The sequence below is a fragment of the Bubalus kerabau genome, chromosome 9, assembly GCF_029407905.1.
Source record: "Bubalus kerabau isolate K-KA32 ecotype Philippines breed swamp buffalo chromosome 9, PCC_UOA_SB_1v2, whole genome shotgun sequence".
In the NCBI taxonomy this organism is placed as follows: Eukaryota; Metazoa; Chordata; class Mammalia; order Artiodactyla; family Bovidae; genus Bubalus; species Bubalus kerabau.
The window spans coordinates 32,027,395-32,042,405 of NC_073632.1; the positions used below are offsets into that span (position 1 = coordinate 32,027,395).

At 38.3% G+C, this 15,011-nt stretch overlaps 1 protein-coding gene across 2 annotated transcripts in view; it reads right to left on the reverse strand.

The window, feature by feature from the left end:
- The window catches only part of RSPO3 (R-spondin 3), a 106,554-nt gene that overhangs the window by 59,454 nt on the left and 32,089 nt on the right, over positions 1–15,011 (reverse strand). For both annotated transcript variants that reach the window (XM_055534947.1, XM_055534946.1), the window contains exons 2-4: positions 9,988–10,179; positions 7,899–8,045; positions 1,665–1,862 (exon numbers count right to left, since the gene is read on the reverse strand). In XM_055534947.1, coding sequence (XP_055390922.1) covers positions 1,665–1,862; positions 7,899–8,045; positions 9,988–10,179 — 537 coding nt within the window. The remainder of the gene's footprint in view (positions 1–1,664; positions 1,863–7,898; positions 8,046–9,987; positions 10,180–15,011) is intronic.

A 15,011-nucleotide genomic window follows, 5' to 3' on the forward strand; every position in this document is an offset into this window, starting at 1 on the left:
CTACTTTCTCAAATAAAAGAAATAAAATGTAATTAGTATCATAATTTATCTATTGGATGAGATTTTCTTCACTTATATTTTAAAAGCAAAGTACACTACTGATTAGTAATGTAGAATCTTTGTGGAAAAAATAATATGAACAAAGACCACCTGTGAATCATTAAATTTCAAGAAAATTTAGTAAACATAAGTAAATGTACGGCTATGGGAGCTTACCAACAAGTAAGAGTGATGAAATATTTGATTTCCAAATCCAACTTTTAAAATCTAAGATGTTTTAAATTAATTGGTAACAAATGTCAGAAAGACCTTTTTCACTAGCCAACTTTCATTCCTTAAACCTAATTTTAATCAAAACCTCCTATAAATTTACAAAAGTTTGAAATTTCCTTTAAAATAATCCACGTACTCAAGAAGTTTGTCACATTAACTACTTGATTACTAATGGCAACGGCAGGCTGTACCCATCCTGACGGTGGTCAGCTTGGTCTTCTGGTACAGGGAAGACATTGCAAAGGATGGGTGACCCAAGTTCTTTCTTGTATGAGCAAAGTTCAAGTTTCACAGCACTCTCTTCTGTGTTTCCATTGAGTGTTTTCACACACCAAGTCTCCCTTCATATGTGATACTATGATTATCTGCTTAAACTTATCTCAACCCTCCACTGGACTCTGAGTGTAACTTCAGAATAGAGATGGTACCCTTATAGTTGAGAATCCCAAGTGCTTAGCACTATGTGTGGCTATAAAGTAAAAATTCAATAAAATGATGAATGAATGAAATAAGCAAAGGAAGTTCAACTATAGAGTCAGCCAAGCTATAGCTTGGCTGCATTAATTTTTTCAATTAATTAATTGAAAGGATCATTTATAGAGTCAGCAGATTACTACTAATAGGTACATAGCATATTTGTAGGCAGTGGTACTGGGGATAAGCAAGAAAGATGGAAAAATTATATTTTAAAAGTCAACAGCTGCAAATCTTCTAGATAGATGTTTAATCACCAGAAAGCATCATATTAAATGATACATGAGTTTTCTTTAGCCCTAACAAGACTTCAGAACAAGCCCTTACACAGAGTTATTTAATATTGATTTGGTAGGCTCTATAATCTGATATATTAAGTTAGTGTAATATGAAAAAATCTGGGGATAAATTGTCATTAATGCTTGTATTATGCTAATAAAATATATAACTTTTAAAACATGTTTTGCTATAAAAGCTTAACACCTAATTGCACTACTTTGATTTGTAGGAAATGAAAAAAGGAGTAAGTTGGTGGCTGGTATTCACCATTCTCATGTGTGTACCAAATGCTGTTTGACTTTGCATTTCTGAGGCTTCCCATGAGTTTGCCAGGTACTAGGAAGATGCGTGATAGGAAAGATAATAGCCCCAAAGGAAGATATAGACATAGATGCATTATAATGCAGCTCCTTCTCCAGGATTCATTTAGCACACTTGTGTGTAAAGTTCTGATACCAAGCTCCATTTTTAAGAATCACCATCTCAAGATTCTGTACTTTACAGCCAACATATTCTTTGGTACACATTTTAGACTTTTTTAGACATGAGTGATCATACTAAATGTTTCCTAAGAAATAGTGAAATTTGCATCAAATCATGTGGATCCAACTGAGCACATATTGTTAGTATGACTGTACCTCTTTCTCCCTTTGGACACTTCTTCCTTTGTACTGTACACTTCCTTGCCTCACTGGTAGGGGGACACAGGTTACCCTTTGCTGATGGATGCTGTATTATTTCTCGGACCCGTGTTTCAGTTCCTCTTTTGAAGCCGCATGTTTTTCCTTTCTTTGTGCATGGACTCCAAGGGCTCCATTCACTGGCCTCACAGTGCACTGAAACAGAACACCAGAAACAGCCTCAGTTCACTCACACACAGTTTCACAATTGTTAAATAAACAAAAAGGCTTGCTTCCATCAGTACTTGCCCAAATTCTGAGCAGAAATCCTGCAGGACGAAACTGGGCAAGATGACTTAAGGAAAAAGGGAAAGGCAGGAATAGAATGTTTTCCCCCTTTTAATCCTGATATTATCAGGTAAACTCACTCTTGCATTGGGTTTACTTTTCACTGTAGATTTTAACTCAGGCATTAATGTAATTACTCACGAGTAACCAATGCTTTATAATTTCTAGAGCACTGCTACAATTTATGTATTTGTTTATGGCTATGCTGGGAAGAATTGATGCTTTTGAACTGTGGTGTTGGAGAAGACTCTTGAGAATCCCTTGGACTGCAAGGAGATCCAACCAGTCCATTCTGAAGAAGATCAGCCCTGGGATTTCTTTGGAAGGAATGATGCTAAAGTTGAAACTCCAGTACTTTGGCCACCTCATGCTAAGAGTTGACTCATTAGAAAAGACTCTGATGCTGGGAGGGATTGGGGACAGGAGGAGAAGGGGACGACAGAGGATGAGATGGCTGGATGGTATCACCGACTCGATGGACGTGAGTCTGAGTAAACTCCGGGAATTGGTGATGGACAGGGAGGCCTGGCGTGCTGCGATTCATGGGGTCGCAAAGAGTCGGACACGACTGAGCGACTGAACTGAACTGAACTGATGCTGGGTCTTCGTTGATGCTTGGGGGCTTTCTCTTTTGTTTAGGCAAGCTGGAGCTATTGTAGTTGTGGAGCATGGGCTCTAAGGGCACACGGGCTTCAGTAGTTGTGGTGTGAGGACTCAGTAATTGCAGCTCCCGGCTCTAGGATACAGGCTCAATAGTTGTGACACATGGGTTTAGTTGCTCTATGGTACGTGGGATCTTCCTGGATCAGGGATCAAACTTGCGTCTCCTGCATTGGCAGGAAGATTCTTTACCACTGAGCAACCAGGGAAGCCCTGCTACAACTATTGATTGATCCTGACCAGATGATGACTGCAGCCAAGAAATTAAAAGATGCTTGCTCCTTGAAAGAAAAGCCATGATCAACCTAGAAAGCATATTAAAAAGCAGGGACATTACTTTGCCAACAAAGGTCTGTCTAGTCAAAGCTACGGTTTTTTTCAGTAGTCATGTATGGATGTGAGAGTTGGACTATAAAGAAAGCTGAGCACCAAAGATGCTTTTGAACTGTGGTGTTGGAGAAAACTCTTGAGAGTCCCTTGGACTGCAAGGAGATCAAACCAGTCAATCCTAAAGGAAATCAACCCTGAATATTCATTGGAAGGACTGATGCTGAAGCTGAAACTCCAATACTTTGGCTACCTGATGAGAAGAACTGACCTTTTGGAAAAGACCCTGATGCTGGGAAAGATTGTAGGCAGGAGGAGAAGGGGATGACAGAGGATTAGATGGTTGGATGGCATCACCGACTTGATGGACATGAGTTAGAGCAAGCTCCGGGAGTTGGTGATGGACAGGGAAGCCTGGTGTGCTGCAGTCCATAGGGTCGCAGAGTCAGACACGACTGAGCAACTGAACTGAACTGACTGACCATAGCTTGCTAGGTTAGTCATTCTCAAGAATTGATTCTCAAAGTTCATTGTGCAACAGGATCACCTTCAGTGAGGGCTTGCTAAAACAAACAATGTTGGACCTGTCCCAACCCTGAGTTTCTGATTCAGTTGTCTTGGGTGGGGCCTGAGAATTTGCATTTTTATGATACAGGTGATACAGATTTGCAGGTACTGAGAACACACTTTGAGAACTTCTATACGAGACAATGGTTAAGCAAAAGATGAATCCAGGTCTTTGGCCTACAACTCACTGCCTTTGCTACAGTGCTACAATATTGTAATATTGCCAATTATTAATTAGTATAGATCAGGCATAGCAGTGTCTATTTTAAGTGAATTCCAGGTAAATTTCAGCTGATAAACTGCTTCTAGAATTCACTTGACTGGCTTGTTTCTAGGATGAATTGATATCCTTTTTCTAAAGCTTCTTTGGTAGAATTTTTCCCTTTTTCTGTATGTATCAATCTTTTCAATCTTGGCTTTCCAAGGTCTTTCCTATAACAGATTTTTGCACTTATAAAAATATGTACCTGCAAGGTGATATTCTTATATTTATGTTCATAAAACTTCCTGACTTACAACAACTGAAATGACTTGCAACAGTAACCCTTTCAGATGATAGAAGACTCTCTTTCTACAAAAACAAATTCCCAGTAACCTTTTTTGCTGGCTTCTGATGTAAAGAATCCTTATTTCAGAGCAGAATACTATTTTTCATACAATCTCAAGAAATATAACTTAAAGGTTTTAGAAATTTAAAACCATTCATAATACATTTTTTTTCACATGCTTTTTTCAGTTACTTTCAGATATCTGAGTGCAACACAGAGTTGAGTGGAAATGGATGTGAGTTTAAGTTTCTGTGAACTTAAATGAACTTTATTGAGCCACTTTCAAAAGAGTCTTCATGCTCAGCTATACTGTTATAATATTGGCTAAAGAATGGAGCAACCAAATCACTTAATGACATCATAATCTCTTGCCAGTTAAGGTCATATCTCTGATACTAATATTAGTCATTAAAACATAGGGGAGCTTTAGTACACACCAATAAAAATACCTTCAAGAAAGTAAATGGAAAAAATAAATCCAGTTTGTGAGCTGTAACTTTGTCCAGTATTCATTTAATGCCAGAACTATGAGTACTAAATTAGAAAAAAAAATTATATGATGTGGAAATGACCCAAACTTTAGTGCTTTGCTATAAGAGCAAAGATGCTCTAGGAAAAAGCATATCTAGACTTTAGAGAAACAGATTTTAAAAATTACAACATAGGTAGCTTCAGTCAGATGATGAATGGTTCTAAAAGTGAAATTTTACTGACAGCCTTATATTATTCCATTGAATAAGGAGGAGGAAAAATATTCAAAACTAATGAGTTCAGACAATAAAGGGCTCTAATACAATAAGATAGTTAAAAAATATTGAGAGAATAAGAAATGAGCCTTTAATGTTTGCGTGCAAAAAGATTTTAGGAAAAAATGGCAACTTTGTTGAATATGTAAAGACAACAAAAAGGGTGATTTAAGTAATATTCAGGTCATTAAATGAACAGTGTAGGTCTGGGGCACTATTTGGTTAAGAGGTAATTAAGGAAAAAAACAGGACTGCTCAACTCTGCCTTTCTTCTATATTCTGCATTAAGAATAATCTTAACATTGGAAACATTTAACTGTTCACTAATGAAACAAGTGTCTCAAAAATGTAATGAGCTCCTTGTCCCCGGAAGTGGTCATGGTGTGGTTGATCATCAGCCTGGAATGCTGTAAAAGGGATTCTTGAAATGGAGAAAAGTTCAATTGAATGTTTCACTAGTAATGGTCTTACAACATTATTCACTTCTCATTCTTGTTGTCTGACTGCATAGCTCCAGAGGGAATGTAGCAAGGCCATTTACTTCACTACTCACTGTTTGGAGCTAGGTACTTTCCTTCTATGACTACTTGAACACCAGCTCTCTAAGAAGAGCAATGACAATGGCAGAATGACAGTGCAGAAAAGAGGCAAATATTTGGAGCACAAAGTGTAAGTAATAGGTCTACTAAAAGATTGGGTTCATTTGACATTTTTGCTTAATTTGACCTGCAAACCATGAGAAGTGGATATGTTATGACATAAGTCTTGCACCCTAGCTCTGTATGAGGGTAGTGTTTTCTCGGTTTATGACAGGCTCTCTCAATTTAAAATCTGGGTAAGATACAAGTCATACGGTATAGATTTTAGCAAAGGGAGAGACACATCCTTTAACCTCTGTCCTAGAGAGCTAGAGTCGAGGTACTAATTATAGCACTGACAGTAACTCACATTGTGTCCTTGGGATCACTGTTTCAGCTCACTGGGTTCTAGTTTTCAGATTTGTTAAAGGAACAGCTCTAACAGTTCTTTGTGGTCATCAAGCAGGTTACCATTTTTCATGAAATTCTGAGGTAAACTCACGGGCACGGCCAACACACTGCTTGTAGGCCAGATACCACGCAATGGGAGGCATCCCTTAAGGAGCAAGCAACAAAAGCCAGCTGAGAACTAAAGCAGTTGATTTGCCTATTCCTATGTCAGAGGTCAATTCCAGCAGTCCCCAACCTTTTTGGCACCAGGGATCTATTTCACGAAAGACAATTTTCCCATGGACCAGGGGTTAAGGGATGGTTTTGGGATGATTCAAGTGCATTACTTTTTTTTTTTTTTTTTGCACTTTATTCCTATTCCTATTACATCAGCACCACCTCAGATCATCAGGCATTAGATCCCAGAAATTGGGGACCCCTGATTTACACGGATCTATTCAAGGAGCCAGATTCACTAAATGGCTTTTAGATTGCTAATCCCTATTCTAAAATATATACATTTCTTAAATTTAATTGTGTTACCAATCTTTATGTAAATTACTTTGCATAAATTACCAGGAAGCTTTAACAGCTAATCCCACAGTTTCAGATGTTAAATGCTCTCTCTGATAGGAAAGCATTAACACATTTAAGATGAATGGTCTTTGAAGAACTGATGCTATACCTTCTACAACTGATAAAGTCTAAACATTCACCCCTTTCCTAGGTAGAGCAACACCACTAACTTTCTACAACTCATTCTGAATTTCTGTCCTTGAATATTCCACAGAACTGTTTTCTATTTTCTCCACAGCTTGGAAGTTATTACCTCTAATCGTCAGCCCTCAGGACCTACAGAGAGATGAATGTGAAGTGCTTTCTCATGTACCTTTTACTTTATTTCTAAGTTATTTTTCTGTTTTTATTGACTAGAGGGAAAAAAAAATAAAGACTCAACCCAACTGAGCCATGAGCTGTTTCAGGAAAGTTGTTTCCCAGATGCTTCTGAAATTATCTTTAAAATATCATCTATTTGTTTCATTCTTATACAAACTTTGTTTAGAAATAAAAGTCTCATATGGATCTGAAGTGGTTAAAGCGCCATTTTAGAGTTATTACTCCAGTACTTTAGATTCTAATGGATCTGTCTGTGGGGACCCCAGGGGTGTCCTGGAGACTATCTTGTACTGAATCAAGGGGACATTTGTGTGCATATGCCAACATCACCGCAGCATCAAAGGTTCTTGCAGCCCTTGCCCAGGGGATTTTGAGATTTAGTATGCTGTTTCCCCATTTGGTTGAGCATCTGCTCCCCAACTGTTCATCAAACTCGTAGCTGTAGTAGCTGCCCACCATTTAAAAGAGGGAAAATATAGCCTGACAGTGATCCGTTATTTAGACAAACAACTTGTCTGAGGAACCTCCCCTCCAGGAAACTCAGCCTGCAATTAATCAGACCCTGGGACTGTGTCCATCTGTCAGTTTGAGTAAGCCCAAAATCCTCTTCTTGTCTCTGAATACCTGTGCAAGCAGAGAATTTCAGCAAAGTAGTGTGAGAGAAAAAAGTGTGATTTTCAAAAATATGATTTATCATATCCAGTTCTTTAAATCTTTAATCCATTTACTGAGTATTAATGGGCTGGATCCAGAGACTATGTTTCCTCCTTTTGGAAAATAACTTTGGTCACTGGTTGACATCAGACCTAGATGGAAACTCTTAAGCTAAGGTGGAAATGTAGTTCAAGATTAAATTTGTAATACACACACACATATATATGGAAGTATGTGTGTGTATACTTATAAATTGCTATAAGTAAAACTTCATTAAATAATGATATAAAATAAGTCTATATCACAATAGTTGAAAGAGTTATCGACAGTTCCTAAGAAATAATGGGGCGCCCGCAAGGTGTTAAATTTACTGTAATACATGCTGAATAAGGCCCATTAAGATGTTATCTTTGTAAAGGAGGGAGTGAGCCTCTAAGAGGAACCCCTCAGGTTCTTGCGAGGCAGGACTCTGAGCAGCACTTCCACGGAGACTGATGTTATCAGCTCTGATGTTTCTCAAATCTCCTAAGTCCTCACCAATACTGACGCACTCCATGGTGTGGTTATTGGCTTCCAACCCTTCTGGGCAATTGTCAAGGCACTTTCCAAGGTGTAAGTAAAATCCACTTTTACACTTTGTGCAGAAATTTTTGTTGAAACAGGTATCACAGTCAGCTTTGCATTCTGAAAACAAAAAAAGAAAAGAGAAATAGACTTCCATTATTGTGAGTTAGCTATTTTTTGTGGGTCCAGTTCTGTATGCTCACAACACTGGTACCTGTAACTTGTGTGTTAAACACACAGCCTCAAAACTATTTTGCCAAACAGAATTCAAAATTCCTCCATAATCATTTAGTTGATGTACATCAGTCATTGATTTCAAAATTGTTGTTCTTCTTGCCTTGTGAAAAAATTTTTGACAAGAATGTTTATAAGACTGCATGTCTACTTCTACTAAATGATAGTAAAAATGTTTTATTAGAACTTTCATGAAATGTACTACGATATTGCCTTCACGCTGCTCTTGAGATTTCTTCGTTCATTCACCAAATATTTGATTGCCCACTGTGTGCCAAGCACCATTCTAGATACAGGTTGACAGCAGCAAACAAAAGAGAGATAAAGTCTATTCTTCATGATGCTTATATTCTAAGACGGGAGATGTGACCAACAATGATAGTTGACCCTTACATGGTGATTACCGTGGGTCACACACTGCTACAAGTATTTTACAATATTAAGTCATTTAAACCTTACAACAACCCAGTGAGGTAGCCCCTATTATTTCTCATTTTACAGATAAGGGAACTATGGCTCAAAAAGATTGTGTCATTAACTGAAGACCACGGAACACAGTGGTCTTTGAAACTAGGCAGTCTGTTTCAGACTTGTTCCAGAGTGACAAGTGCTCTAGAAAAAAAAATTAAGACAAAAAGAAAAGGTAGGAAAAAGATACGAAAAATGACAGGTAAGGCGAAAGTGAAGTGAAGTGAAGTCGCTCAGTCGTGCCCAACTCTGTGACCCCATGGATAGTAGCCTGCACCAAGCTCCTCCGTCCATGGGATTTTCAAGGCAAGACTGGAGTGGGTTGCCATTTCCTTCTCCAGGGAATCTTCCCCACCCAGGGATCGAACCCAGGTCTCTCACATTGTAGATAGACGCTTTACCATCTGAGCCACCAGGTAAGGGGAAGAGGTTGATTATTTTGGATAAGATAGTCATGGAATGCCTCTCTCAGAAGATGACATCTGAGCAGCATCTTAAATGAAGGGGGAGAGCCAGCCAACAAGTGAAGGTGTGGGAAAAGAACTTTCCAAACTACCGGACAGGGAGTGTAAAACAATGATTTCAAAAGCCTTGAGGTGAGAGGATCCTGCAAGCAGGCCGGTGGAGTTCGTGCAAAGTGATCGAGGGGCAGTCACAGGAGGGAATTTGGAGAGAAAAGCAGGGCCACATGTGGTGTGTGCTGGAGAAGTGCTGTGTGCTAATTCATGTTTTGAAAAGTTCCTCAGTCTACAGTGTGGAGAGAAGACTTTCAGGGCCTACATGAGAGGTGATCTGAGAGTTTCCAACATTTAATTCCAACTGATAAATCAATATTTCAGTTGTTGTAATGGAATCCTTGAAGCAAGAATAGCTGAATTACTTCTTTCAGTCATTAAATACTTGGATTCCGTGATAGCAGTGGGAACCCAAATGGCATTGGTGCTTGCCATATTCTATACAGGTTCAATGAATAATCACCACATTCTCAGTTTTGTTTTTTACAATGAAAAAAAAAAAACACCTCTCAAAACTGGAATATTTTTTAGAGTGGTGAGAATTTTCCTGCCCTGAGGGCTAAGTTCAAGTATGGTTTAGTCTAATTGTCAGGTAAAGACTATTATTGACTTAACACTGAATATTTAAAAAATTCTAGAGGCCATTTCATATCTGGAACGTACCCCCAGTCAGTTCAGTTCAGTCGCTCAGTCCTGTCTGACTCTTTGCAACCCTGTGGACTGCAGCACACCAGGCTTCCCTGTCCATCACCACCTCCCAGAGGTTGCTCAAACTCATGTCCATCGAGTCACTGATGCCATCCCCCAAGGATGAGATAAAAACATAATTTTATTTAGGCACTTACTTGTACACTTATTTATATCTGGATATCGGGTTCCATAATATCCACTTGGACATGAAGAGAGACACACTCCAATCTGCTTCATGCCAATTCTTTCCAGAACAAAAAATAGTTTGGGCTTACATGACAAACATCCATTGTAATCTGAACATGTTGCACAGCCTCCTTGGCAGCCTTGACTGACGTTAGGATGCACTGGGGGGACAAATGGAGAAAGACAAAAATAACAGTTAAATCATAAATATAGAAGTTCAGTGACGTTCTCTGGGCAGGATACACATGTTCTTTTATTAGCTTGCAATTTGGTGGTAATGGGTGAATGAGTTCAGAATTTTTCCCTCTCTTTTCTGTGATCTGGTGTTTCCCTTGAATAGATACATTATTTTTTACTTTCAAGGCTTTAAAAATGTGAGCATTTGAAAAATAAGAATATACTGCCTCAAAATATTTATAGATAATATAAATTGAATGGAAGTACCCTTACTGAACTAATGTCCCAGTAGATTAGAGATGAGAATTTTGTACTCTTTCATTGAAATCAGTACATATTAGTTTTGCTTTTCATGTATGTGGTGGATGTATCTAATGTCCTCAAATAAGAATGACAACATAGACTGGGACTTAATTGGAAAAGGAACATTACTTTCCATTACTTTTCAAACTCTGGTGTATTAGAAAACACAATTTTACTCTTTGATTCAAACCAAATTGACTCTGAAGCTCTGTAGCTATTTAGCACCTCACTCCTTGCCAATGCTTTCCTGAATTATTTCTGCTCACATGATATTTACCAGTTGAAATTTATATAATGGTGAAAATGTGATTTACCTTACCAGTAGTTCCATGTGGATCATACTAAGTATTTATAATATTAAATAATATTTATTATAGGTTGTGTTCAATATTTGATCTGTTAGGAGAGAAGTCATAGTTTTTGTGCCCTCATCTTTCATTTACTTAAGTGAAATCTACATTTGGTGAGGACATGACCAGTCCATCCTAAGGGCTGCTACTACACATGTTCCTGAGAATCCCAAGATTTCTGAGAATCACCAACATATGTGGTGCGACTATTCATTAGCAAGTCTGAACAAATATAAGCAAACATTTGGAAGATTCATGTTTACTTGAGATCTTCATAACTTTAAACATTTTTTTAATGACTATTAACTAGTTATAGGCACTGTCTGTGAGCAGATGGAATTTGCTGACTGAGGGGCCTCTTTCATGTAGCTAGTGTTTGGGATGATTTTTTCTTCTAATGTATTTTCTATTCAAATACAATAGTAACATCTTTATTGTCCCTTTAGGAGTGCAGAAGGGAATCATCCTGACCCTAAGAGAAGTAGGGCTGATGCACAAGAGTGCAAAGGCATCCTGTGTCTCTCTCACTTCTGTTGGTGGTGGGAGGGACCTTCCATTATTAAGTCTGTCTTCACAGTGATATTTGATTATTGCAAAGTCCTTTACTGCAAAAACAAGTCCCATCAGGCTTAGTTAGAAGGGGTACACATAAACCCAATCAGCCTTACCACGGGGGCGCATGGGTTAGCTGCTGAGAGGTCATTCAGTTGACCAGCATCCTCTGCCTGGAGGAAACCATCCCTGAATCAGCCACAGGAACCACAAGCAGCTCATTCTCATTCCAAGACATTTTGTAAATAAACTGAGGAAATGTGTGGGGGAAGGGAAGTCCGCTTTTCCTGTACATGCTCCTCCATGGGGTGGGGCGGACATATAAAGTGGCACAGGAGGTTTAGACATTACAGGACCTGGGGGACTTGTAAGCGAATACTGCCTTCCAAGGAACAGAGTCATTTTTCATGCCAGTAACTCCAGTATTGGAGACTTACAGAAAATGTGTACATATTTTAATCAGGGAAAGACCCTAAAAAAGAAAGGGGGTGAAAACCCCATGTGTTTGGAATCAAACTGATCCATTTCAAAAAGTGATAGTTGTAGGTCAAAACCTGTAAAACTTTTCATAAAAATCATCCATGGGAAAATAGACCTCAGTTTGAAAGAAAGTCATTCCAAGTTCAGGGAAGCAAGTGACTGAATTTAAATGAAGATGGACTGGATTGGTCCACATCAATGTGTCTCTGTCTCTGAGATACAGTTGCTCGAAGGAACAGAAGTGTAAGTTTAAGCCCCTTGAAACGTTTGTCAATTATAAGGTTAAATATATTAGTTAAAAAAATAAACATGATTTACATGTTCTGAGCCTCAAAAATGGATATACCTTGAAATAAATTTTATTTAAAACTTTGGGTTTTGAATGTCTGGAAACTTCCGCAAGAGAGACCTCTGTATGCATCCCAGGATTAACAATTTTGCCCCAAATTATGAAATGTGCTAAAGTGATCTCTCTCAACCTCCTCTTTAAAACCTGTGCCTATTATACAGAGTGAAGTAAGCCAGAAAGAAAAACACCATACAGTATACTAACGCATATATATGGAATTTAGAAAGATGGTAACAATAACCCTGTGTACGAGACAGCAAAAGAGACACTGATGTATAGAACAGTCTTATGGACTCTGTGGGAGAGGGAGAGGGTGGGAAGATTTGGGAGAATGGCATTGAAACATGTAAATATCATGTATGAAATGAGTTGCCAGTCCAGGTTCGATGCACGATACTGGATGCTTGGGGCTGGTGCACTGGGACGACCCAGAGGGATGGAATGGGGAGGGAGGAGGGAGGAGGGTTCAGGATGGGGAACACATGTATACCTGTGGCGGATTCATTTTGATATTTGGCAAATCTAATACAGTTATGTAAAGTTTAAAAATAAAATAAAATTAAAAAAAAAAATCATATTTATAGGAAATAAAACACAATTAAGCCAAAGGAAAAAATGGAATGATAGAGATATCTATAAAAGCAAACATCAAATTAAAAAAAAAAAAATAAAAATAAAACCTTTACTGATGAAATGTAGCACACTCAACTCACACATGGTACTACAATTACTCTTTTTTCCCCCGTATTTTGCTTTTTGAGACAAAAGCTTTTGACAAAATAGCATTCTTTTCCCCAATTTTCTTCATTCCACTATCACACTGTGTTAATTACTTTGGTGTACCATTTAGGATATTTTCTAATTATGAGGTTTAATACCTACAACTTTGATCTGTTTTTTCAAGGTTCATGTAATTGTTCTAACTGGCAAAGAAAATACCTGTTTGTTTTTAATTAGAGAATTTTGAACATGGGCAGCTACAAATAATGGCAAACTTTATTTATTCAGGAGGGGTTAAGTATTATGCTGTGGGAAGTAAGAAAAAAATTGAGACTACAAAATTCAGATTCTATGATTCTAGATTCTTTTATAGTTAAGAATCATGACATTTTGCTTTCTTGAACCTTGTATAAGGATCACTCAAGTTATGCAGCTGGTATTACACAACTAGATACAAATTTCCCAAACTTCATCTTAAGGGAAGAGTTTTTACTTTTTATATGGAAACCACAGAAAACTTTGGTCTGGATTGACTGTAACAACCCTTCCAGCCTTAAAGTCTTACAATACTAAGAGAGAAAATAGAACTCTACTTGTCATGCTGTTCATTTTCCCCCCACTCTAGTAATACCTTCATTTTCTATTTCTGAATCATTCCTTTTCAAACAATGTTTTGTATTATTATTTTATACAAGCACTGGAGGGATTGGTGGTGGTGACGTTTCATAGAACATCTCAAGTTTGAACTTAATCTTAGAAAATGTATCAAAGTTAGCAGTATGTAAGAGGCCATGGGGGGGCTGGAGGTGGGAACACCATGTTAATTCCCATCAAGGAGACTGGCACAAGTTCCACGCAACTGATGCTGAACTAGTAGTGAATGGAAATAGAAGGCATATCAAGACAATTTTGAAGCACAGGATAGATCTAGATTACAAAACCCCTTGTGGGCTCTCCCAAGGAAATTATTCTGTAGACTTGGAGGACTTAAACCTGGTGAGTGATATAACCACATCTGTATTATTATAGAGGGGAAATTTCCTTGGCAGCATGCAGGCACGGACACTAGAAGACTAAAGCAATGATCAAGGTAAAAAGACAGATGAAAGCTTCAAATACAGCAGAAGTAGTGTAATGTGGTGAGGGAGGGATTCATATGCCAAGGATACTTGGGAGGCGGCATCAATCAAATATGTTGACCAACAGAATGTGGACTGAGTACGTAAAATAACTTGTGTTTTGCATTTTGGCCAGTAAACAGAATGGAAAGGGACTGCTAAATAAAAGCCTGCAGTTGGAGGGAAGGGCAAGGTACATAGAATAAGAAGGTCTACAAATATAAACATGGTTGGAGTCCTTGATTTTGCAGATTTTGTGAAATATCCAAAAAGCGATGCTTAGTAGATGGAGCTTAATGTTGCGATGGTTCCTAGAGATGAATGTGGGAGTCATTTAATTAGAGAAGACATCTTGAAAGGGGGAGATTGCCAAAGAGGCCAAAAGAAGGAATAGTAGTCCAAATAAGGAAGAGAAAAAGATGTATAATCAGTTAATTTTAGTAATAGGGATTCCCTGGTGGCTCAGTGGAAAAGAATCTGCCTGTCAATACAGGAGATGTGGGTTCAATCCCTGGGTCAGGAAGATCCCCTGGAGGAAGAAATGGAAACCCACTCCATTATTCTTGCCTGGGAAATCCCATGGACAGATGAGCCTGGTGGGCTACAGTCCATGGGACTGCAAAGAGTTGGACACAACTCAGCTACTAAACAACAATTTCAGTAATACTTTGTATTTCTATATCACTTTTGCTTTCAAAGCATGCATCTCAGAAGGCTAAATTAGCCATGGAGGGACTCCCTAGCTGGTCCAGTGGTTAAGAATCTGCCTTCCAAAGCAAGGGACTTGAGTTTGATCACTGTAGAGGAACTAAGATCCCACACTGAAACTACTGAGCCCACACACCACAATTAGAGAAGTCTGGACACTGCAACAAAGCCTCAGTGCAATCAGTAAATAAGCAAATAATATAAGCATGGACATTACTGTCAGTAAGGACAGAAGT